General features: G+C 38.0%; 1 protein-coding gene across 1 annotated transcript; it reads right to left on the bottom strand.

Annotated features, from left to right (window-relative positions):
- Window positions 1–850: 850 nt before the first annotated feature.
- On the bottom strand, window positions 851–23065 carry LOC117292373 (leucine-rich repeat-containing protein 45-like). The gene is made up of 13 exons (XM_033774398.1): window positions 22903–23065; window positions 16868–17226; window positions 16356–16488; window positions 15500–15678; window positions 12493–12621; window positions 11602–11714; window positions 10641–10777; window positions 9941–10076; window positions 8570–8759; window positions 7482–7738; window positions 6606–6779; window positions 5676–5823; window positions 851–4083 (listed from the first exon to the last, which is right to left on the bottom strand). The coding sequence occupies exons 1-13, from the start codon at window positions 23022–23024 to the stop codon at window positions 3887–3889; spliced, it is 2274 nt and encodes a 757-aa protein (XP_033630289.1). The 5' UTR covers window positions 23025–23065; the 3' UTR covers window positions 851–3886.
- Between the last annotated feature and the right edge of the window lie 704 nt (window positions 23066–23769).

The following is a 23769-nucleotide window of genomic DNA, read 5'->3' as shown; positions in this document are numbered from 1 at the left end:
TCGTGCCCTGGGGCCAGTTTCATAAAGCCTGTAAGTAATAATAATAATAATAATATGGATTTATAATGCGCACTTTTCCAGAAAACCGATCAAGGCGCCTACACAAAATGAAAACATTATACAATAGAAAATGAAGAATAAACAAAACATAATGAAACCCAATGAAAGTCTAAGTGAACAAGTGTGTTTTCAGTTCCCTCTTGAAGTTGTTGAGTGATGTTGTTTGGCGAAGTGAGACTGGGAGCTTATTCCAAAGGGCAGGAGCAGCTTTAGCGAAAGCACGGTCTCCGTAACGAATTGTTCTAGACCTTGGCTCTACCAGCAAGTGAGACCCAGCAGACCGTAGAGAACGACTGCTGTGCTTAGTGAAGATGAGTTCACAAAGATACTGTGGGGCTTGTCCATGCAGAACTTTGAACACAAGGAGGCAGATTTTGAAGGTGATCCTCTTTGCGATGGGGAGCCAATGTAGGCGTCTTAGGACTACAATTTGCTAAGCACATGTAAGTCGCGCTTAGCAAAAGCAGGTTACCAGCCAACATTCCACTAGTTAAGTTGCTAAGACACTGCTCTAGAATTGCAAAGGTCGTGGGTCCGAATCCCACCTAAGTAACATGCCTGTGATATTAGTTCACAGGACTTACAGTGCTAACACACATCGGTGAATGGGTAAAAACAAAATTAATTTTGTTTCAAGAATTATTTCCAGAAAATTACACACTGTAATTTATTTAATAATAACCTATAAATTGAACCCCACATGACCTTATTTCAGCCAATCGTGACAGAGTACCAGTCGGGGGGGGGGGGAGGGGGTACAAACTTCATTATTTTAAAAAGTACGATTAAGTTTCTCAAAAGATGTGAATATTTTAATTTATGAATCCTCCTATAAGATGAATGCAACCGTTTGAGAGTAATTAAATTAGCATTTATTTACTTTTTAAAATCTATTTACCTTAAACCAACGCACCTTAACCGAAATCCACACTATCTACATGGGAGGGGAAAAGTCCAATCTTTTCCTTATGCAAAACAGACCTTAAAATTCGAGGGGAAAATCCTCTAGTTGTGACTACAAACTAAACTTATGTCATAATATTTGAAGCACACTGATTTTTTTCAAATTAAAAAATCAAAATACTGAAACAAAAATTGCCCCAAACTATTTAACTTTAAAAAAAATAGTGAGCAATAAAACAGTATAACTTAAGCACACACGCAGTAAATATTACAAACCTCAGGTATTTACAATAAAATCTGTACAATTAAAAGGAACATGGTGTCCCAATCCTTATAGAGAATTAAACTGAAGCAAGGAAGTGGCAACTAACAGTAATTCATTTCATAATATGTAGGTATTTCATTCTGAATATATCTCAAGACTAAGAACCAGCACCAAGTATGTTTTGAAATATTCTTTTTAAAACAAGTTCGTCCCAACCAAGCCTAAAAGCCACTCTTGGTATAGGACTACAAGAAGACAAAATCATTTAAAGTGGAAAGACTTTGGGGAAGCTGAAGGTAGGAATTGATATTCATCTTAAAACAGACTGGATTGTATAGGATGGAGGGAAACATGTACCAGGCAGGGAGTTCCAAAGCGATGCAGAACGTGGAATAAAGCTGTTGGAATATGCCGCACCATTTCTTTGGAATAGTCTTCCTGTGCATATTTGCAAGGCTAGTTCATTACACTGTTTTAAGTCTCTGTTGAAAACTCATTTGTTTAAAGCTGCTTATTTATGTAATTTGATTATTTGTAAATTTTGATCTTTCTCTCACTGTATACTTTATTGTTCTCTTTATGCGCTTAGAAGCTTTTCGTATTAGGCGCTTTACAAATGTCTTATTATTATTATTATTATTATTATTATCTCAGCAGATCAAGAGTGTATGGAGGAGGAGAAGCAGAAAGTCTGGTTTCACACTCGGTCAGATACACTGGTGGCATATTTAAACTATGCTTTAAAGAGTCTGTATACGTTTGGTAACGACTCTAAAAATGAATGGCAAAGTACATCAGCTGTGGATAGTATAATGCATTCTGGGAAACATTTAACTTTGAAGTACTACCGTCATGGCAAAATTTATCACTTTTTATCCCCCGAAATTGAATATAAGACGCGGTAATGCGACTCAGATTGTGTATTCCTATAGGGAACATTCTTTCTGCCTGGTCACATTTGCTTCGCAGTATCTCAAACGCAACTACCTTCACAGGTTAGTTGTACACAATTACAATCAGGATTAAAATAATCAAAAGGTAAAAAGGTACCGGTGCCTTTAAGATGAATATTGACAATCTTCCCATCTTTACTACCGGTGCCTTTAAGATGAATATTGACAATCTTCCTATCTTTACTACCGGTGCCTTTAAGATGAATATTGACAATCTTCCAATCTTTACTACCGGTGCCTTTAAGATGAATATTGACAATCTTCCCATCTTTACTACCATTGCCTTTAAGATGAATATTGACAATCTTCCCATCTTTACTACCATTGTCTTTAAGATGAATATTGACAATCTTCCTATCTTTACTACCGGTGCCTTTAAGATGAATATTGACAATCTTCCCATCTTTACTACCGGTGCCTTTAAGATGAATATTGACAATCTTCCAATCTTTACTACCATTGCCTTTAAGATGAATATTGACAATCTTCCAATCTTTACTACCGGTGCCTTTAAGATGAATATTGACAATCTTCCCATCTTTACTACCGGTGCCTTTAAGATGAATATTGACAATCTTCCAATCTTTACTACCATTGCCTTTAAGATGAATATTGACAATCTTCCCATCTTTACTACCGGTGCCTTTAAGATGAATATTGACAATCTTCCTATCTTTACTACCGGTGCCTTTAAGATGAATATTGACAATCTTCCCATCTTTACTACCGGTGCCTTTAAGATGAATATTGACAATCTTCCAATCTTTACTACCATTGCCTTTAAGATGAATATTGACAATCTTCCAATCTTTACTACCGGTGCCTTTAAGATGAATATTGACAATCTTCCCATCTTTACTACCGGTGCCTTTAAGATGAATATTGACAATCTTCCAATCTTTACTACCATTGCCTTTAAGATGAATATTGACAATCTTCCCATCTTTACTACCGGTGCCTTTAAGATGAATATTGACAATCTTCCTATCTTTACTACCGGTGCCTTTAAGATGAATATTGACAATCTTCCTATCTTTACTACCGGTGCCTTTAAGATGAATATTGACAATCTTCCTATCTTTACTACCGGTGCCTTTAAGATGAATATTGACAATCTTTACTCTGTTAACATATGCAATCCACATGAGCTTGGAAGACAACCCTAAAAATTAACACTGGGTCAAATTATTATTTGGAAATGTATCAAATACAGAATTTGGAAGTGGTGCTCATGAATCAGACGTTAAACATGGAATATAAAAAAAACACCAACAAGTCTACAAAAGTCTTAATTGAATGAAAAACTTCAGATAGATCATTATTTGCTGTAAACCTGGCACAGTACTGAGAAGAAATAAATAAATAGTAATAAACCACAAGCTAAACTGACAGAGTAAATTTACAAATATTTTTAGGTTGAACAAAGAAAAAGAAAGAAATTGACAAAATAGGGAGACTGACAAAACAGGAAGGTGCCAGCATTAGGGCTAGATAGCTTACTTGGTAGAGTACCAGCTTGTTAATCTGGAGGTTGCAGGTTCAAGCCCTGCTCTTGACAATCTAACTTTGTACATCACAAAATACCAATAAACATACTTCCTGCAAATCCAAATTAATATAAATATTGCCTTCACAAAACAGCCATATAATGTGATAATTCGCTTCGCATTCGCAGGAAGTATGTACCTGTCTTAATGGATTCTCATTATTTCCTTGGAGTAGCGGCGGGAGATCTAGAGGAGACGAGATAGCCTGAGATTGCTGCTTGTAGCATTCCAGCCCTTTGCGCTTCTTCTTCTTGCATCCTGCTATACTCAATCTCCTGAGATCTCATTCTGTCTCTTGTGTTGACTAGCTCATTATCACGATCCATTAGCTCTGCACGATGTCTCCTTGTTTGATCTGAGGATTCACAAAATATTCATTCCATACTGTCAAGATGATAGAAAGTATAGGAGTCGAACTTCCTCTAGCTCCTGTATCAATTGGTATACAACAGTATTAATATTTTCCCAAATTTACAGACCAGCAAAAAACCTGGCAAGCCAACTGGTCCTGCTTGCCAGTTGAAAAAAAGGTAAATGGCAAACGCTGACCTTGTATCTTGGTAGTCTAGTTGGTAAGACACTGCTCTAGAATTGCAGGGGTCGTGGGTTTGAATCCCACCCGAGTAATATGCCTGTGATTTTTTCACAGAGCTCGGGAACGTTCTGAGTATACAGTGCTAACACACATCGGTGTATATGGGTTAAACCAACATTCCTATAAGATGATTAAAGTTACAATTATATCTTTTTGGTACATAATTATTATTATCATCATATTAAATTGAAACAGGTGGCCCAAAGGCCAAAATAGCTTCGATGTACAAAGTTAAAAGATAAAAATTGCACTAAAATATTAAAATGTAAAAATTACACAAATACACCAAACACAAGAGCCAAGTGACTTTAGCAATACACAGCAAATTGAGAAATAAATCAACTTGAGACCAGCAAAATACAAACAAGGAGCGAGCAAGATGGTCCATGTTTTATACCACAACCAGGCCCCACTTTGGCAAACCCAAGTTACTTTTACTAAAGCTACTTAACCTTCAAAAACTCAACCACAGACCTTTTTAAATCAAATTTGATACGATTATTTCAATGCTGCCATAAATCACAGAATAAAACATAATGTTGTATAATCAAATAGACCGTACATGTATATTTGAAGAAACAAAAAGTTCATCACGTCCAAGATAGATGCATGCAACTCGCTCTTATAAGGAATTAACAATATGCAACTCTCTCGCCTTCAAGGATTACAGAATATTGCAGCAAGGATGATCACTTTACACCAAGAAAATGGACCACATCACACCAGTGCTAGCCAACTTGCACCGGCTGCCCATCCAACAAAGGGTTAAATATAAACTGTGCCTCATTATTTTCAAGATCTTGCAAGGTGATGCTCCAGCATGTTCAAGTGATCTTGTGCAGATCGGACATCGTGGCTTACGGTCTACAAAACACAAACTCCTCCAGGAAAAAACGACAAATCATCGGTGAGGGAGAGAAGTTTTCAGAGCTCAGCACAAGGGATTTGGAACTCCCTCCCGGAAACTGTGAAACTCTCCAAATCACTCATAACATATTCAAGAACAGTTTAAAAACTCACCTTTATAGAGAAGCTTTTTGTTAAGTTTATTTTTCTTATTATGTCATGCTACTTTCATTGCTTGTTGGTTGTTCTTTTGTAGAGCAGCGCCATGATTGCCGCTTGCGGCGGATACCAGCGCTTTACAAGTGTCCATTATTATTATTATTACAAAAGTTAGGGTGAAGCAGCATGTCCAGGTCGAAGCAGCATCTTTTGTTTCTCAGCCTACGGCCGAACAAAGAAATGAAAGACATACATAAAAGACAGGACATAAATCATATCATCCCTATTATACACAAAGTTACATACAATATCTTAACATGATATTGAAAAATGGGGGAGCAGCCTACCTGTAAGCTGTAACTCCAATGCTGAACATCGTTCTCTTAATGACTCCATGTCTTGTACCTGGACTTCCATTTTACTTAGTTGTTTACTGTGGTTTAACTTGACTCTATTAACCTCTGCTTGAAGCTCATTGTTCTTGCATGCTACTTCCTGTAATGGAGGAAAAATATTTAGAAATCTGACTAGGTGCTACTGTTTTCAAATTTCAAATGAGTATTCTGACTATTAAATCTCAAACAATGGGTTTGATTAACAATGGCGGGAAAGAACGAGTGGGGGAATTAACGACTATAACTATGGTCGGTATTATAAGTTAAGATTATTACCTTTATGGTAAGGTAAGGATCATTTTATTTGCAACCACATACCGTTGGATTCATCATAAAAAAAACCATTAAAAGGTACAAAATACATCACAAAAACTGTAAACAAACATCAGGGTGCAAAATGGGAAACCCTGAACAGGCACACTAAATGGGAACCCTTGATCAAACATTAGAATACAAATACCAAACAAAACTGTACAGAACATGGAAGTATAGCAAAAATGGTGAAAAAAAACACACAATATATGCACAAAATACAGACATTTTATAGACAGTTGTAGCACTTAAAATGGGTGCTGGTCGATATTAATAGTTACAGGAAAACAATAAAGATGAAATACACGTTTGTTATAATGAAATACACGTCTGTTATAGTCGGGCTTATTAGACCCAGTAGAAGAAAATTTCAAAGAGGTACAAAAGAAAACAACTCGATTGGGCCACAGTGCACAATGTTGGACTGGGCTAACCAGGAGGCTCTGAAAGTATCTCAAAAATCTGGACAATTCCAATAAGTCTGAGCAATTGAGAGGTATGCTATTTAGACCAGCCTAGCCTCAATCTCTAAATGTAACAAATTAAATTGTAATTTTGCTTTAATTTTACCTGATTGAGCTCCTCTAATGTGCGTTTAAGGGATTCCACCTCAAGTGTATAATTACTATTCTTGGATTGCAACTCAGCTATAGTCTGCATTTGTTGGGAGTGATGCTGCTGAAGATCATCCTTAGCGTTGTTTAAGAGCCGGATTTTATCTTCAAGATGTTTCATGCGCTGATGCTGCAACAATAAAAAACCAATCATGGTGAGTCTTTGAGCCAAATCCTATCAAGAGTCAGTGTTCAAGTCTGAGGTCAACTCAATATTCCTTAAATGCACTGGACACTATTGTGAACTACTCAAAATAATTGTTAGAATTAAAACTGACTTGGTAATGAGCAAAAGCAAGCTGTTGATAGTATAAAACATTGTGAGAAACGGCTCCCTCTAAAGTTTTTGAGAAAGAGGTAATTAGGCATCTAAAAGTACACAAATTTATGCGACAAAGGAGTACTTTCTTTCATTATTCTTTTGCAACTTCGGTGCCTTATTGAGTCCAATATTTCACAGGTTTGTTATTTTTTGCATATGTTGGGATACATCAGAACACAGGTCTTTGATAATTACCCAAAGTATCCCATGTCTTTAAGGGCAAGTCTCAAGTCAATTGATTGAAGTTTCTTAAGGAAAAGTTTATAAAAGACAAGTCATAGTTCGACATTGTGCCAAACCAGCATTTACAAGTGCCGCTGCTAGTTTTTACAGTTTGAAAAGGGAGTTTAAATGTGACAGCTGATTGGTGTGTTGCCACAGAGCGGTTGAGAGCACCGGACTCAAGCTCTAGTATTTCTGATCAGCAGAGTGTGGGTTTGAGTCCCACTCGTGTCCTTGAGCAAGATTCTTTCACAAAAATTGCTTTGTTCTTAGGATTATACATCATACCTCTTCCTCTTTGACTCTCTGTCTAGTGTTGAGAATCTGTTCTTCTAACCCAAGTCTCTCCGTAAGATGTTGGTTCTTAAGTTTGCTCATCTCTTCCTCAATGTGTCTTCGGTGTTCCTCTAGTTTACTGATGCGATCTTTGTAAGCTCTTTCACTCTCCTCAGATGACTCACGGAGATGATGAATCTCTGAGATGTGGCGCTGCTCTACATCTCGCTGCTGGTCACGCAATCTCTGTCTCTCATTCTGGAGTCGCTCTGAAGCAAATAGAGATGTTTTCAAATGAGATGGTTTCATTGTTTATCCCATGCTATTTCTGTGGGCTTTTTGCCTCTCTCTTCTTTTCATTTCATTCCAGTTGCTTTTCACTTGACTGCTTTTGTTAAACAAGTATTTGTTCATGTTCCCTGTGTTGTTATGTAGCCTTCGAGAAAGACTCTGCATAGGTCGAAATTTCAGGCCATCAACTATTTTTTGCATTTATACGATGGGTTCTTTTGTTTGGTAAGCTGTTTGTAACAGCCAATTATATTTTATTATATCACAATAGGATGGAAAACGTTCATATTGTGTTCTTAAAACACTTCTGGGATGCTAGACTTATTTTCCAAATTGTATCTTTTCCATCAAGATGTTGAACTATGATCAAAAGTAACTGAGACTTCGTGCAAGCATTGAAGCCATAAGTTGTAACTACAAACACTAAAAACAAAACCAATTGTTGGTATTGTAGCAGCTGTGCCGATCGATAGGGGGCGCCAGCATCACTCTCTGTCGAAGCACTGCTGGCGGCCCCTGCAGGCCGATCGGTAAACCTGCTCGCCAGAGAGGGCGTCCTCTAGCTTAGGGCTTCTCTCTTGTGTATTTACCGGTAGTATGACTTGTTGAGTGTAAATAAAGGTCTGGATCAAGGACAGAAAAGCCAGTTAATTGTATTTTCTTGTGTCATTATACCGTGTTTATTGCAACCCCCGGTCAAAGCTACAGTATCCTTCTCAGTTACCAACAGAATAACTAGATCTTCATGTAGCGAGAAACAAGCCATTTTTAAACCCTTTTTTTAATCATCTTCAGAGAGTAAATCATACCTTCTGCTTGTGTTGCTTGTAGTTTGGTCTGGGCGTGGCTAGATGCTAACTCCTCCTTCAATTCATAAATCTGATCTTGTTGATTCTGACAGCGTCTGTCAAGTTCATCTGATTTTGTCTCAAGATGGAGGCTTCGATCCTTCAAAGATGAGGTTTCTTGTAACAGTTTGCTCTCTGTTGCAGCTTTCTCCTACAAGTAATCGTGACAATAAAGATTGTAACAGAAAATATATCAGACTGTAAAACAGAATCATATGTTACTACATGTATATTATGAGGATGATGAAGTTTGATAGAATAAAAACAAAAAGAAATGTTTGTTGCTGTATTTCTAATAGGGAGTGTTTATAAAAAAATAAAAAAATAAACATCCTGAAAAATGTTTATGCAGTCTGCTCTGAGAGAAATTGATAAACAAGATATGTGAAAATCATTTGGGATCTTTAAACAATACACCGATGTGTAATGGTAATGGTCATCGGTTCCAAACAATACACCGATGTGTCATGGTAATGGTCATCGGTTCCAAACAATACACCGATGTGTCATGGTAATGGTCATCGGTTCCAAACAATACACCGATGTGTCATGGTAATGGTCATCGGTTCCAAACAATACACCGATGTGTCATGGTAATGGTCATCGGTTCCAATCCCACCTGAGTGATATGCCTCTGGATTATTGACAAGTTGACAACTTTCTGTATCTGGGATAAAGGTGCTTTGTGTGTCTGGAAGAAGGATAAAGAAACGTATGCCCTTCTTTCAGGCACACAACATAATAACTATTCAACTGTTCATATTAAAGCCCCTTTGGTTCAATTAGAGTGTCATGTCCAATGTCCAAGTGGTTTCTAGGTGCATTGAATTCAAGCCCTTGTGGTTAAGTCGTTGGGGTGTGGGTTTGGGTCCTGGTTGTGACACTTGTGTCCTTGAGAAAGATACTTTACTGTAATTGCTTCTCTTCACCCCGGGTATGGTAAATGGGTACCTGCAAGGGTAGAGGTTGATATTGTGCTTGAAAGAGCCTTCTGAGTGCCACGGCAGCCATGGGTTGTATATTCCCCAGGAAGCAGAGAAAATTTAAAGGAACGTTAAAGGCCCAATGTAATGCGCTATAAAAGAAGTGTGGGTTTGGGTCCTGGTTGTGACACTTTACTATAATTGCTTCTCTTCACCCCGGGTATGGTAAATGGGTACCTGCGAGGGTAGAGGTTGATATTGTGCTTGAAAGAGCCTTCTTAGCGCCAGAGCAGCCATGGGTTGTATATTCCCCAGGAAGCAGAGAAAATTTAAAGGAACGTTAAAGGCCCAATGTAATGCGCTATAAAAGAACTTGGTAATGTTATTTATTATTACTATTATTATTTACCCCAAGTTGAGTTTGTAATTCCTTCTGATGCATCACGACGAGCGCTTCGTTCTCCTTCCTCGATATCTCTAATAACTCACTCAAGTCACGTGACCTCTGATTGACCAATAACAACTCGGCTTCAGTCTTTGATAACCTGCGAGAAAAGTTGTCAGGAAAATTAATCATTAGTCTATTTATACTACTCCAAAGTATTTAACTTGTAGCTATTAGGCCTAAAGAAGCCCAACGGGACAAGATGTTGATAAGATGTGAGGAAAACCCTACCTGGTGAAAACCAACGAAATCAAGAAGATTGGGTAGGTGAGTCAAAGAAAATCAAGATTTTAAATTCTGAAGACGAGCTCAAGATGAGCAGAGTATACTGTTAGAAACGTCGAGACCAAACAAGCTCCTCTATGAGCCAACACTCACACATAAGAGATTTACACATGGTTGTACCTGCATGTTTACTATTTATCTTTATCTAAATATTGATTAAGTGAGGGACCGGAATCGAACCCACACTCTGTTGATCAGAAACATCAGAGCTTGAGTCAGGTGCTGTTACTCATTCAGCACCAGATAGCCATTACGCATCTTGAGTCATTGTAACAGCTTTTCTAAAATGTGGAATCCCCAACTTAATGCAAATAGAGATTGCTTACAAAGCTTTTAATATAGCAGATGTTTTTTTCCCCTGAAAAGTAACAATTCTTACTTGGCATTGAGGGCGTTAAATGCTGATTTTCTCTCTGCGAGTGCCTCTTGCAGCTGATAGATCTTGTGGATTGTGTCCCTCCGGGTTTTATCATGAAAATCATTTTGTTGATCGATTCGGTGCAGCAGATCTGACGACTGATGGGAACCAGAACAAGAAAAATCATATTATTTGAAAAGCAGTCCACAGCTTAAGTAAATATTTTGAAAGATTAATTATTAATTTTCCATTTATAAACTTGATTAAAAGTACCACTAATTGTCATGAGAAACATGCCTACCCAATTTTGGGTATTTACTTTGTTTTTACTTTTTAGATGGACACCATCTTACTATAAATACTGTCTGAAAGAAAGATAAGATGCAAGAAAGATACCTGTGTCATCATGATTGAAGCAGGTCTGTGGTTTTACATGGAATTCTGAACTAACACCCAGTTACTGCACCATGTAAACCATTAAATGCAGCTATGTAAAAGGAGTAGGTCTCATAAATTAACATTTTTCAACATACCATACAGGAAAACACTGTATATTAAAGCGGCTTGAGCGTCACTGAGTGAGAGATATGCACGCTATATAAGAAGCCATTATTATAATTACTGCATGCGCGCACCCTCCATCTGTATCATACCCATTGAGAGAATGGAAGCGTGCAGTAACTGGCTGAGAATTTAAGATACCATGTACAGAGACAGACATGCTTCAATCATAATGACACATTTCTAATTTTGAGCATAAATTCATATCATTTTGTTTCAAAACTAGAAAGAACTGAACAAAGATAGTCAGTTTTTTTCTGTTCAATACCAAAATAATATAAACTGTGTCTGCATCACCCTTTGAAAAAGTAGGAACTTTTATCAAAGTTCAAGGACTGACTTGTGTATGCTTTAGAAGACAGAGGTATACATATCGGAAGTCAGAAGGAAGCATATCAGCTCTGTCTGAATGTTCACATACCTGTTGTTTCTTTTCTGTTCTGAGTTGTTTGATTTCCCGTGTCATGATGCTCTGTCTCGTCTGATGCTCATTAGACAAGTTGGCTCTGTCAAGATTATGCTGCATAGCAATATCTGAATGGGAAAGAAATGTTTATTTATTTATTTATATTTTAAGTATAATGCAACTTTGCATGGTGTGAGTATATCTAAGAGAGGTTGGTTCGAATGTGAATCTCTATTGAGTTGGGTTGGTTCTGAAAAGAACGGGGCCCAATTTCATGGCTCTGCTTACCGCCGAATTCCGCGCTTACAATCACGATTCCCCACTTACGTGCAAGCGCCAAATTTATTCGCTAGCCTGGTAAGCATAGCGTTGAGTAAGCGTTGAGTACGCACGCGCAGAAGCCAAAATTCGCCGTTAACCTGTGAAATATGCTTGCAGTAAGCACATAATTCCCTGCTTCCCATAAGCGCTGATTTTGTGCTTGCGGTAAGCAGAGCCATGAAATTGGGCCCTGGTTGTCAACGAATCAACGTTTCGAGACTATGCTGCATAGCAATATCTAAAAGTAACAGAAATGATTATAAATTTGTTTTTTTATTATTTTAACAGGGTGGCCCATTCACGATAACCACTGGTCTCCCATGGGTTTCAGTTTGTTAAAAGATACAATAAAAATTAAACAGTACAAAAAGGTAAGCAGGGAATTTGTTCTTGTGCGCGTACGTACTCCATGTTACTAGGCATTCTTCGCTTTCACAGCTAGCGCAGAAATTTGGCGCTTGCACAGTAAGCAGAGAATGGTGGTTGTAGGTGCAGAATTCAGCGATAAGCAGAGCCATGAAATTGGGCCCTCGTGAAACCAGAGAGAATCTGCAAACTTTTCGTGCTTTACATAAACAATCTCACCAATTGCTTTGACGATGTCTTGAGTAATATTATTTCCTGAGAGTTCTAGATCTGTCAGTGTCTTGTTGTACTGTAGCATTGCTAAAGCTGAACGCCCTCCGACAATGCCGATGTTGTTCCAACGTAAATCTGAATATTCAATCAAACAAAAAGCTTCAGTTGTATAACAATATACAGACTAACACAGGACACATCTACCAATAAGGTACAGTACTCAAGGCGCTTGAACAAACTGAAACACTTCTAACAATATACAGACTAACACAGGACACATCTACCAATAAGGTACAGTACTCAAGGCGCTTGAACAAACTGAAACACTTCTAACAATATACAGACTAACACAGGACACATCTACCAATAAGGTACAGTACTCAAGGCGCTTGAACAAACTGAAACACTTCTAACAATATACAGACAAACACAGGACACATCTACCAATAAGGTACAATACTCAAGGCGCTTGAACAAACTGAAACACTTCTAAACAGATTTTTCGATTTATGAGACCAATTTATGTAACACCTTACCTTAGCACCTGAAGGTGCTACTTCAGCCCCCCAAAAACAACATTGTATTGTTTAATCCCAGAAATATACTACAGCAAATGAAAAAAAACCTTCTTTTGTGATAAGTGCACTGGGTGCGTTTAAGTGTATTACTAAACACACAAGACCGTACTGCATTAGGATTGCTTTAAAACAATATCCTGCTAAGCAAACACAAGCTGAATATCAGTCACAAATGGTGTATGTAAAATGGTATTTTGGCTGGTAACCTTGTTCTGCAAAGCATAATTGTGTTGTGCTTAGCTACTTTATGTGCTTAAGCAGCTCTGTCAAATTGGGCATTGTGCCCAGGTTACCTTATTCTGCTAAGCATAATTGTGTTGTGCTAATGTGCTTAGCTACTTTATGTGCTTAATGCAGGCGTCAATTTGAAGCGTGGACCGACACTCCTCAGAGGTCGCAAAATATCGACGCCGTTTCGATGCCGAAGCCTGAGGTCAATAATTTGTTGTTATAGTGAAGCCGTAACGTTCTTTTTTAATAAATGGGTGAAGTGTTACCTATAAAGTTTATGAAAAGGGTGAAGCGTTGACGAGCCTTATTTGTGTTTGGTGATGTGACATCGGTCGCGCCGAAAGTATGTCAAAGTCATGGCGTTTCAAACAACTGTAATTGTGATGCAGTCTTTGAAGATGGCCTGTTTTGAAATATGCGCAAGCCAACTTGGAATTTGCGTGCGCGCAATATTTGAACCGAAGTTTGCCCACACAAATACACACATTCTAACATCGCGCACCGCACCACCTTGCAAACTGCTGTGACGAGCTGTGCGCCGCCAACGTTAGTGAACGTTAGCAACGAGGTGAACTAGACTGGTTCCCATGTCTATACCTTATCAGCAAGGAAAGACGTCAGATGTTCAGGCTAGCGATCGCGACTGTGTATGTGTATAATAATGTGTGTTGCGTGGTGGTAGCTTCACCTATGGAAATAATTCAAAGGGTGAAGCTTGGACTAACACATTTTCTGATAGAGTGAAGTGGTGGTGAAATCCTGACCCTATACATAATTGGCTCAGGTGAAGAAAGGTGATGACGTGAGGAGGGTCGGTCCACGCTTCAAATTGACGCCTGCATAAGCAGTTCTGTGAAATTGGGCATTGTGCCCAGGACTCGAACCCACATTCTGCTGATCAGAAACACCAGCTGTGCTCTTAATAACTACTAGTCACTTGAGTGAAGGAAAAGTGTGTGAACAAATCTAAGGCCAGCCGTCGATTTCACAAAACTCTTCCCAACTTAAGACTTATCTAAGGACCTAGGACAAGTCCCAACCCTGCACTGTAGCATGCAGACCTTAAAGACCTGCTTGAACGAATATGTCAAGTCGTAAACTTTGCTGAAATTCACTTAAAATGTTTTCAAAGAATAGGGAAATCGAGTCATATGACTATAAAAAGATTTCAATTGTGTAAAAAAACAATCATTTTGAATGCCCTTATCCAGGGCTTTTCTGAGAGATTTGCGAAAAGCCCTGTTACGTAATCACTCTCAAAACGTCATCTCTGGGAGCTCCAATTTGTAAAGCCGCTTTGTTGCAGCGTTGAGGCATAACAAAGCAAGCTCACAGAGATGACGTCAGCGGCATTGTCCTTTGACTCGCGCTCTCAACGGCAGAAGTGTTTTTAGTTTTCCAAAACCTTTCGGTTGGGGCCTGATTTTTTAATCGATAATTACGAAAAATTCAGAAGTGTACACATATCAAAATTACATTAAAATGGTGAACAAGTGCATTATAAACAAGTTAAAATACCATTTCCGTTGACAACATTCCGCTCAGGTAGCTGTTCAAGATTAATCCTAAGTTAGGACGAGTTACTCATCCTAACTCGAGATAAGACGAGTCCTAACTCTTTGTGAAATCGACCCCTGATACTTAACAGAGGCAACAAAGGCGATTGTTTCCAAAACCCCCCCCCCCCAATGTCAATGCCTTGATGCCCTTAAAATGATACAGTAGAAATTTACAATTTCCTTATAGGATGCCGTTTACCAAGGAGAAAATGCCTTGGGCTCTTGCAGTGATTTCATGAGCTCCGATACACCATCATGGCTGTATCTCTACTGAATGACATTTTAACATAAAGACCCATCTTATCTTACCTACAGACTGTAGAGCACAGTTCCTCTGCAGTGATTTCATGAGCTCCGATACACCATCATGGCTGTATCTCTACTGAATGACATTTTGACATAAAGACCAATCTTATTTTACCTACAGACTGTAGAGCACAGTTCCTCTGCAGTGATTTCATGAGCTCCGATACACCATCATGGCTGTACCTCTACTGAATGACATTTTGACATAAAGACCCATCTTATCTTACCTACAGACTGTAGAGCACAGTTCCTCTGCAGTGATTTCATGAGCTCCGATACACCATCATGGCTGTACCTCTACTGAATGACATTTTGACATAAAGACCCATCTTATCTTACCTACAGACTGTAGAGCACAGTTCCTCTGCAGTGATTTCATGAGCTCCGATGCACCGTCATGGCTGATCTGATTATTACGTAGATCTAACCTCTCCAGACTGTTATTCGCTGATATACCCTCAGCGAGTAGTGTAAAGCGATCACTATCCAGGCCCAGTGAGTTCCACTCTAAACAAACCCTAAAATTATATGTAACATGATTAAAAAACAAGTCAAGAAAATCAAGTCAGGAAACAGCATTATGATGTATATGTGGTATTTTTGGTACCCATTGGTCTTTCTCTTTGTTAAAATTACAAAACTTAATCAACATTTCAAAAGCAGAGAAAACAAAACCAAACTTTTTCACTTGTCACATTAACCTGTGTTACAATTAGGAAGAATTTGTGAGAAAAAAATTCACAAAACTGCAGGTTTTGCAGCTCAAAATGTTTGCTGGACCAGAATTATTTGTACAAGACTAAAAATCAAAATGAGTAAAACAAACTCCTGAGTGAGTCCTGACAACATGCATTTAAAGACATCTGTAAGAAGAGCAGATTTATCTTGTCTCTTTGCAGTATTTTAAAGCATATTTTATTGCTCAATAGAAACAAAGTCAATATTTGCATATAATTTGTTTCTGTTGACAGTGACTTATATTGATATTCAATTGAAAAACACAATAGCGCAAACCTTGTCTGTTCAGGAATTTACTGGACCAATTCAAGCAGATGATGAGAGCATATTGATCAAAACTTTGAATTTTCAGTTAAAACTGGAAAAATCACGTCCCTGCTTCTGTCCCAAAAAGAAGTGAATTATCCGTGACACAAAAAAGACTTAAAACAATTTAAAGGAAATTAAAACAATTTACCTTCTAAGGGAATGATTTTGACGGAAGACTTTCCCGAGGGCTTCTGCTGATGCCCCCCTTAAGTTGTTTCCTTTAAGATCCAAACTCCTGAGGGCGACATTTGTGCACAGTCCAGGCGCTAAAAGCTTTAACCCTGGAACAAACGAGGGACAACAAAATGATGTTCACAAATCATTGCTGGTTCAGTTTGCCATAACAAATAACTGTTATTTATGGGTGTTTTTCAGAAATTAACCAATCAGATGAAATTTTGAAGTCAGTTTACTATTTCTCCTTCAAACCCTTGCTTTGCCCAGATGCTTTCCTTCCATCCTACAATCCAGACACAAATATGGAGGCATGCATATTCAAAAGATCAAGTCTGTTAAGAAATGCTTAAAGATAAAACTAGACTAACAGACCTTTAATTAAAATAAATACTTTTTAATGACCAATCTTGCAACTGGTAGTTTTTCCGCTGTCAGTATGATGAAATAAATATATTATAAAATATTCAAATTTTGATTACTCACCATCATCACCTATCATACAATCCGACAACTTCAGCTCAACAAACAAACAATCCTTAGCCAAAGCTTCACCAAGAATGGCGCAAGTCTGTGCAGTCAGTGATGTTGTTGATAGGTCCAACGTCACCCCTACAACCCCTGTGTCAATCTTAGTGGATGAACCTAGTATAGACGAAGCCAATGCGTTCCCCCTGGGTGTCTTACTGTGTGTACCACTATGTCTGACTTGCTTCAGTTGATTCAGAACACTTTCTTGGGGGTTTAGGTTATTTTCTTTGCAGAGACGAAGGTAGTTGCTCCGGAAGTCTTCCATGGCATAGTTGTGGGAGTTCACTGGTGAGGCTTCAAGAAGTCTAGAAAACCTGAAAACAATTAAAACACAAACTTATAGAATAGGTTTTATTACTGCTGATTTCTGTTATTTGCTAAAAAATCAAAAATTCCCTTACATTACAATTGTTACAACAGCAATTTCACATAATACTTGTCATTTTTTTGGGGGGCTTGAAGAATTTAACATATACGACATGAATTATAGCAGTTTTTTATACTCTATTTTTATGTTGCACATTTATATTGAATATAAATTTCAATTTTTTTTTCTGGCACCTGAAATTAAAGGAAATCTGTTAAAACACGATGTTTTTTTTTAATCTCTAAATTCATTTTATACTGTGAACCGCCTTTTTATTTTGTTGTAGTAAGATTTGCCCAGCCCAATTTACCCATTTCAAGTTTATCACTTTACTTAGACCCAGTTACTGGGGGACACTGAAATCCTCTATTTGATATTTTGACTAGTCGCGATAATGTAACCCTCCTGCCGACGGCGAAGCCGAAGGGTTACGACCCAAACTGGAACGGCAAACAGCAATCGGGTCCAACACGTACAATTTCGACAGCCAGTCAATAGATTTGCTCCATTTTTACTGCAGGTGTTGTGGTGCATTGTGTGAAGCATTTTAAATTCCTCAAATTCTTGTACTGTGCCTCATCAGGTTTGCTTGGCTGACAATTTGAACGACTATTACGTAAGCAATGACTGTTCTCAACTTAAGAGATCAGCTTGCCATTATTCGGCACAGTCGGGTCTTGGGCGTGGTGCCGTCAACATCTATCGCCCTCTCGTGGTTTAATTTATTTCAGTAGCAATGTACCTCTGTTATTTTATAATAAAGTATTCTAGACCATATATTTATGGTGTCACTCTCCATTTTTTTATGTCTGTTGAAAATCACTAAAAATCAAAACATAATACAGGTACCAGCCGAGTTGGACTAAACCATTCTGTAAAAGGGGTGTACAAGGCAATGCGTGTGCGCTTCACTCATATAGTGCGCACGCTCAGCCGCACTGCCTTGTAACACCCCTTTAACAACAGAATGGTTTAGTCCAACCCGGCACGGCAGGTACCTGCAGTTCACTGTTCAGCGCTTGGTGACCATGGGTTATTAGAGTCAATGAGATATCCCTTTTTGTAAAATGAGTGAAAAAGTGGTGGCGCCACGGAAAGTTATCCCAATGCAACTACGTACAATACAGGGTCTGCAACTTTGACACATTTCTTCTTCTATCTTACACATGACATAGCCAATAGTCAATCAATCAATCAATATACATTTATTTCAATGCTGTCCTTGGACATATAATATACAATGGTTGTAAGAGGTTAAATTACAACATTACTTGTATACATTAAGTATAGTTTATTATAATTATTTAAGGGACAACATTAAGGTTTGGGTGAAGCAGAAAAGCTTTTGTACCCTAACCTAGGGACAGACAGCGAAACAGGACGGGACATGACAGGACATGTGTGCATCATGCAGTCGCTAAGACATAGTAATACGAAAAATGATAAAAGAAGAATCAGAAATTAAGCGTGTGTATCAAGAAGTTGTTTTTTCAGTTTACCAACAAATATTGACTGCGAGGGTGACTTTTTAATGGACTCATTAAGACCGTTCCAGTAATTCACACCACGCTGTATAAGACTGTTTTTATAGAGTGAGGTTCGATTGTAACAGACATGGATGTTTTTGCTAGAAGCACTACGGGTATTATATGAATGTATGTTGGAAGTTAACTCAAAACATGAGATAAAACAACCAGGTAATGCATTGTTCGTATACTTGTACATTAATTTACCTAGATTTAAGTAGTAAATGTCTTTAAATCTTAACAATTTTAGATTTACAAATAAGTCGGCAGTATGATCACGGTAACCAGCACTGGAAATAATTCTAACAGCTCGCTTTTGTAAGAAAAGAAGTTTGTCACAATTCACTGAGGAACTGCCCCAGGTTAGAACTGAATAATTTAAGTACGGAAGAACAAAGGAATTATAAAGAATAAGTAAAATATCACTTGGAATGAAGGTCTTTAATCGATTCATAATACCAACAGTTTTTGATATCTTGCTGGAAACTTCACTGACATGGCTCTTCCAAGTAAGATTTTCATCAATTGACACACCTAGAAATTTGGTAATTGTAACACATTTTAAATTAACACCATTCAAGACTAGAGGAACAGATTGGGTATATTTATGTTGTCTGGAACAGAATATCATATAGTTTGATTTAAGTAGATTAATACACAATTTGTTTGCTAAGAGCCAGCTGCTAATTTTTTCAAGTTCAATATTTAGGATCTGAATAGCTGTGTCCACATTGTTATGACTATACACCAAACTTGTGTCGTCTGCAAATAAGCAAAAGGACACTTTATCAGACGTATATGAGATGTCGTTAATATAAATAAGGAATAGTAAAGGGCCCAGTACAGAACCCTGCGGAACTCCACAGCAAATAGGTTGCTCATCAGAATTAGCACAATTATAGGAAACAATTTGTATTCTATTCGATAAATAACTCTTAAACCAATTTAAGGCTATACCACGGACACCATAGTTTTCCAGTTTACAAAATAAAATTTTATGGTTAACTGTATCAAAAGCCTTTGAAAGGTCCAGAAATATACCGACAGAGAATTTACCATCGTCTATGGCTTTAAGCAATTTATTAACAACATGTGACGTTGCTAGTTCAGTTGAGCGTCCCTCTCTGAAACCAAATTGCGAGTCAGATAAAATATTGTGTTTATCTATAAAGTTAATAAGACGGTGGTAAATTAGTTTTTCAAAAATTTTAGAGAATGTAGTAAGCACTGAAATAGGTCTATAATTGGCAATGTTATGTTTATCGCCACCCTTATGTATTGGTGTGACCTTACCGTTCTTTAAGCCGTCAGGGAAAATACCCGTAATTAGAGACTCGTTGAAGATACAAGCAAGTGGCTTTGCTAAGGCATGCTTCGCCCGTTTGATAACAAAAGCACTTAACCCATCGAAGCCAGGGGCTTTACCATCTGGAATTTTATTAAGAATGTCTATAATTTCTTCTTGCGTAATAGGATTTAAGAAAAGAGAATTTGACTGTCGATCCTGAAGAAAGGATTCAAACGTGTTATTACATAATGGCAGATTACTAGCAAGTCTGGTACCAACACTAACAAAATACTCATTAAATCGATCAGCAATGTCTTTGTCTTCGTCAATTGTTATACCGTCTTGAACAAAGTAGGAGGAGTTGCTTTTCCTCTGACCCTTATTGAGTATTGCATTTATAACATTCCAAGTTCCCTTGATATTGCCCTTCTCTTGGTTAAATCTTGTACAAAAATAGCTTAAATTCTTAGATACTTTAATTAAAGTATTAAGTTTGTTTTTGTACATGGTATAAATGGACTTGTTTTGAGAAGTAGGATGTCTCATTAATTTTTTGTAAAGATAATTTTTTCTCCTTATTGATTTATAAATACCATCTGACAGCCAAGGAGACTTACGTTTATTGTATCGGCACTTTACTTCTTGAAGTGGGAAGGATTTATCATAGAGTTCTAGAACATGATTTATAAAAGAGTTATACATAGAGTGAGTGTCATTCAGTGATGTCATAAAATACCAATCAGTTGTATTCAGATCATTAACAAAATGTTCAGTGTTGTTACTATTAAAAACACGTTTAGTACCGAGTCTTCCTACATCCTGAGGCTTCTCAAAAGAATCATCAATAATTAAAAATACTGGTAAGTGATCACTTATATCTGAGACTAAGACACCAGCAGTATGGTTATGTAAGTCATTAATTAGAATGTTATCAATTACAGTTGCACTATTTTCAGTAATTCTTGTAGGTTTGTTTATGGTAGGATAAAAGACTGTGAATGAAGCATATCTATAAAATTATGTACACCATCATTTGTTTCATACTGCAATATATTAATGTTGAAATCACCCATTATAAAACACTTTTTGCCTTCAGCGCTAATGTTTTCCAATATATCATTAATGTACTCTGAGAAATTATCACATGAAGCACTTGGCGGTTTATACACAACTCCGATTAAAACATTACTACAGTGTGTGTTAACAAGCTCAATGAAGAATGACTCAATTTCAGAATTATTAACAGATAAGTCATTGCGGTTGTTATAATTAAGATCCTGTTTAATATAAAGTGCTACCCCACCACCCTTTTTGTTCTTTCTACACGAACCTTCAATTGAATAATCATTAATTTGAATAAGTGGATCTGTAGTATCCGTTAGCCAAGTTTCAGATATACCAATAACAGAAAACCTAGTTCCTACAAGGTTAACAAACTCAATAATATTCGATATGTTCTTTTTTAAACTTCGTGCATTGACATGTAACAATTTGGTACATGTGTTATTATTGAAATCGCTAGAAAACTTATATACATCATAGTAATCACATGATATATCAGGGGTTACAAAGTTTAAGTCAGGATCTATGTTACAGTTTATAACAGTGTGGTCATTTACTTGATTCATAGGTACAACAATGATTGGCATTGATAACATTAACAATTCCGTATTGATACAAAGTAATGACAGGGGCGTCTGCACACACAAACACAAACATGAATACACAGAACAAAGAACATGGATGGATTAATAAATTAAATGTATACATAAATATACAAAACTAGAACAATTTAAGCAAAAAGGGTGAACAGCTGAGCCCAACAAAAATACCGTTCATTGAATAGTTATAAAGGTTGAGCAAAAGTTCCTTCAAACAGAGGAAAACTAGAAGACATCTAGGATGGCGATGTGTATTTAACACCGTTAATGAACAGTTGGCCACTTCGGAATATTGGTTTCTTTCCAGCATCGTAGGCCTTCTTCATGACGTTGCGAAGAGATCTTTTCTTTATGGCGTCAGCGGGTGGTAAGTCTTGAATAACGAACATTCCGGAATTGGCAAGGGCCACTTTGGATCGTTTCAGGATTAACATACGTTCTGGTCGGTACAAAAACTTCGCCAAGATGTGACGGGGTTTGTCAGTAGCCATTTTGGGGGGTTTGCCAGTTCTGTGAGCATTTTCTATCTCGGCATCAGGCATGTCAAATTGTTCAGCTAGGATCTGTTTGACTTGATCGTAGGCAAAACTTGGGGTTTCCGAAGAACTTTCAGGGATTCCCCCGAATCGTAAATTAAAGCTACGGGAGTACCGTTCTAGATTAAGAGTAGCTTCCCCAAGATGATCGATTTTCTTGTGGGCCTCTTGCAACTGCGACGCAATATCTGAAATACCAACAGAAAATGTCTTACTTTTTTGTTGAAGTTCCTCGATGGATTGGGTTGAGAAACTTAGTGCCTCCTCCATCTCTCTCTGTTTGCCCTCGGCGATCTGCATTCTGGAAAGTAGAGATTCTTGATTTTTGATGACCTTATCAAGCTTGCTGTGTAGATCAGTCGCCATGTTTCGAAGCTCCCGCCGTATGGTAATGACGATGTCATTGTCTGTGGTGGTGGCTGGTGGCGTCAAGTCACCTGGTACGAGTCCGACCAATCTTACTTTTAAAGTTTACTGGTGTGATGGTTGGTTGTTTCTTTTTTTACCAAAACTTCCAAAAGCTTACTTACTATTTGCTTGCAGTCAACTGCAAACAATTTCACCGGCTACATTTAATTAAGGTACAATATTTCCTTATTTCAAAACACTTACCACTTTACATTCAAAGAGAAATAGTCGTTTGTTTTCACCGCAACATATCTGGGACAGTTAACGATGTTTCTGACATCCAACGATTGTTGTTTGGGTTTTGTCCTCTCACCCAGATTTAACATGATATGCAACGACTGAGATAATAATGTGGGTAAGATTTTTTGAATACGAGGTTGGCAGTTGTGTCAAGTTAGTCAGTGATCCATCGGTAATTGCTGTCTCAATCTTCACCTTTGAGTATCGCTTATTTCCGTTGACGGCTGGGTTACAGACCACCATACTTTGTTAATACGGTGTCCCCGATACGCCACCGTTTATTTTCTCCGCAGGATGACGATGGACTGTTGAGAGACGAGCACGTGCGGTTGGGTGGTGGTGGTTTGGGTTGGGTGTGGGGTTGAAAGGGTTGGGTTTGGTTGATTGGGTGAGGTTGGGTTGGGTGGTATAATAGGGTGGGTTGGGTGGGGTTGGTAGGATGGGGTTGGTTGGGTGGGGATGGTTGGGTTGGGTGGAATAGGTTAGGTTTGGTAGGGTTGGTAGGGTAGGTTGGTTGGGGTTAGATGGATGGGGTTGGTAGGGTGAGGTTTAATTGTTGGTGGGGTTGGGTAAGGTTAGATAGTGGTTTAGGTGGGGTTTGTAATGTTGGGTGGATTGGTTGGGTGGGGATCGCGGGATGGTTGGGTGGAATTTGTAGGACACAATGAGTTGGTTGGGAGGGGTTGGTTGGGTTGGGTTGGCTCGGGTTGGGAAGGGGTAGGTTTGGTCACAGAGAAAGGACCACGTGGTATTGTTTGGTGATGTTGGTTGAAAATTACCGAGTCTGTAATTTTGTTCTATCTTGGTGGCGCTATTTATCATGATTATTAA

Source organism: Asterias rubens, chromosome 7 (genome assembly GCF_902459465.1).
Source record: "Asterias rubens chromosome 7, eAstRub1.3, whole genome shotgun sequence".
Taxonomy (NCBI): domain Eukaryota; kingdom Metazoa; phylum Echinodermata; class Asteroidea; order Forcipulatida; family Asteriidae; genus Asterias; species Asterias rubens.
This window is presented reverse-complemented; position numbering and strand designations above follow the sequence as displayed.

Coding starts and splice junctions, on each gene's coding strand:
- LOC117292373 (XM_033774398.1), bottom strand. CDS start 23,024: ATGTTAAATCTGGGTGAGAGGACAAAACCCAAACAACAATCGTTGGAT. Junction 16,489..16,867: donor TTGTATGATAGGTGATGATG/GTGAGTAATCAA, acceptor CGTTTGTTCCAG/GGTTAAAGCTTTTAGCGCCT. Junction 12,622..15,499: donor CTGTGCTCTACAGTCTGTAG/GTAAGATAAGAT, acceptor TTGAATATTCAG/ATTTACGTTGGAACAACATC.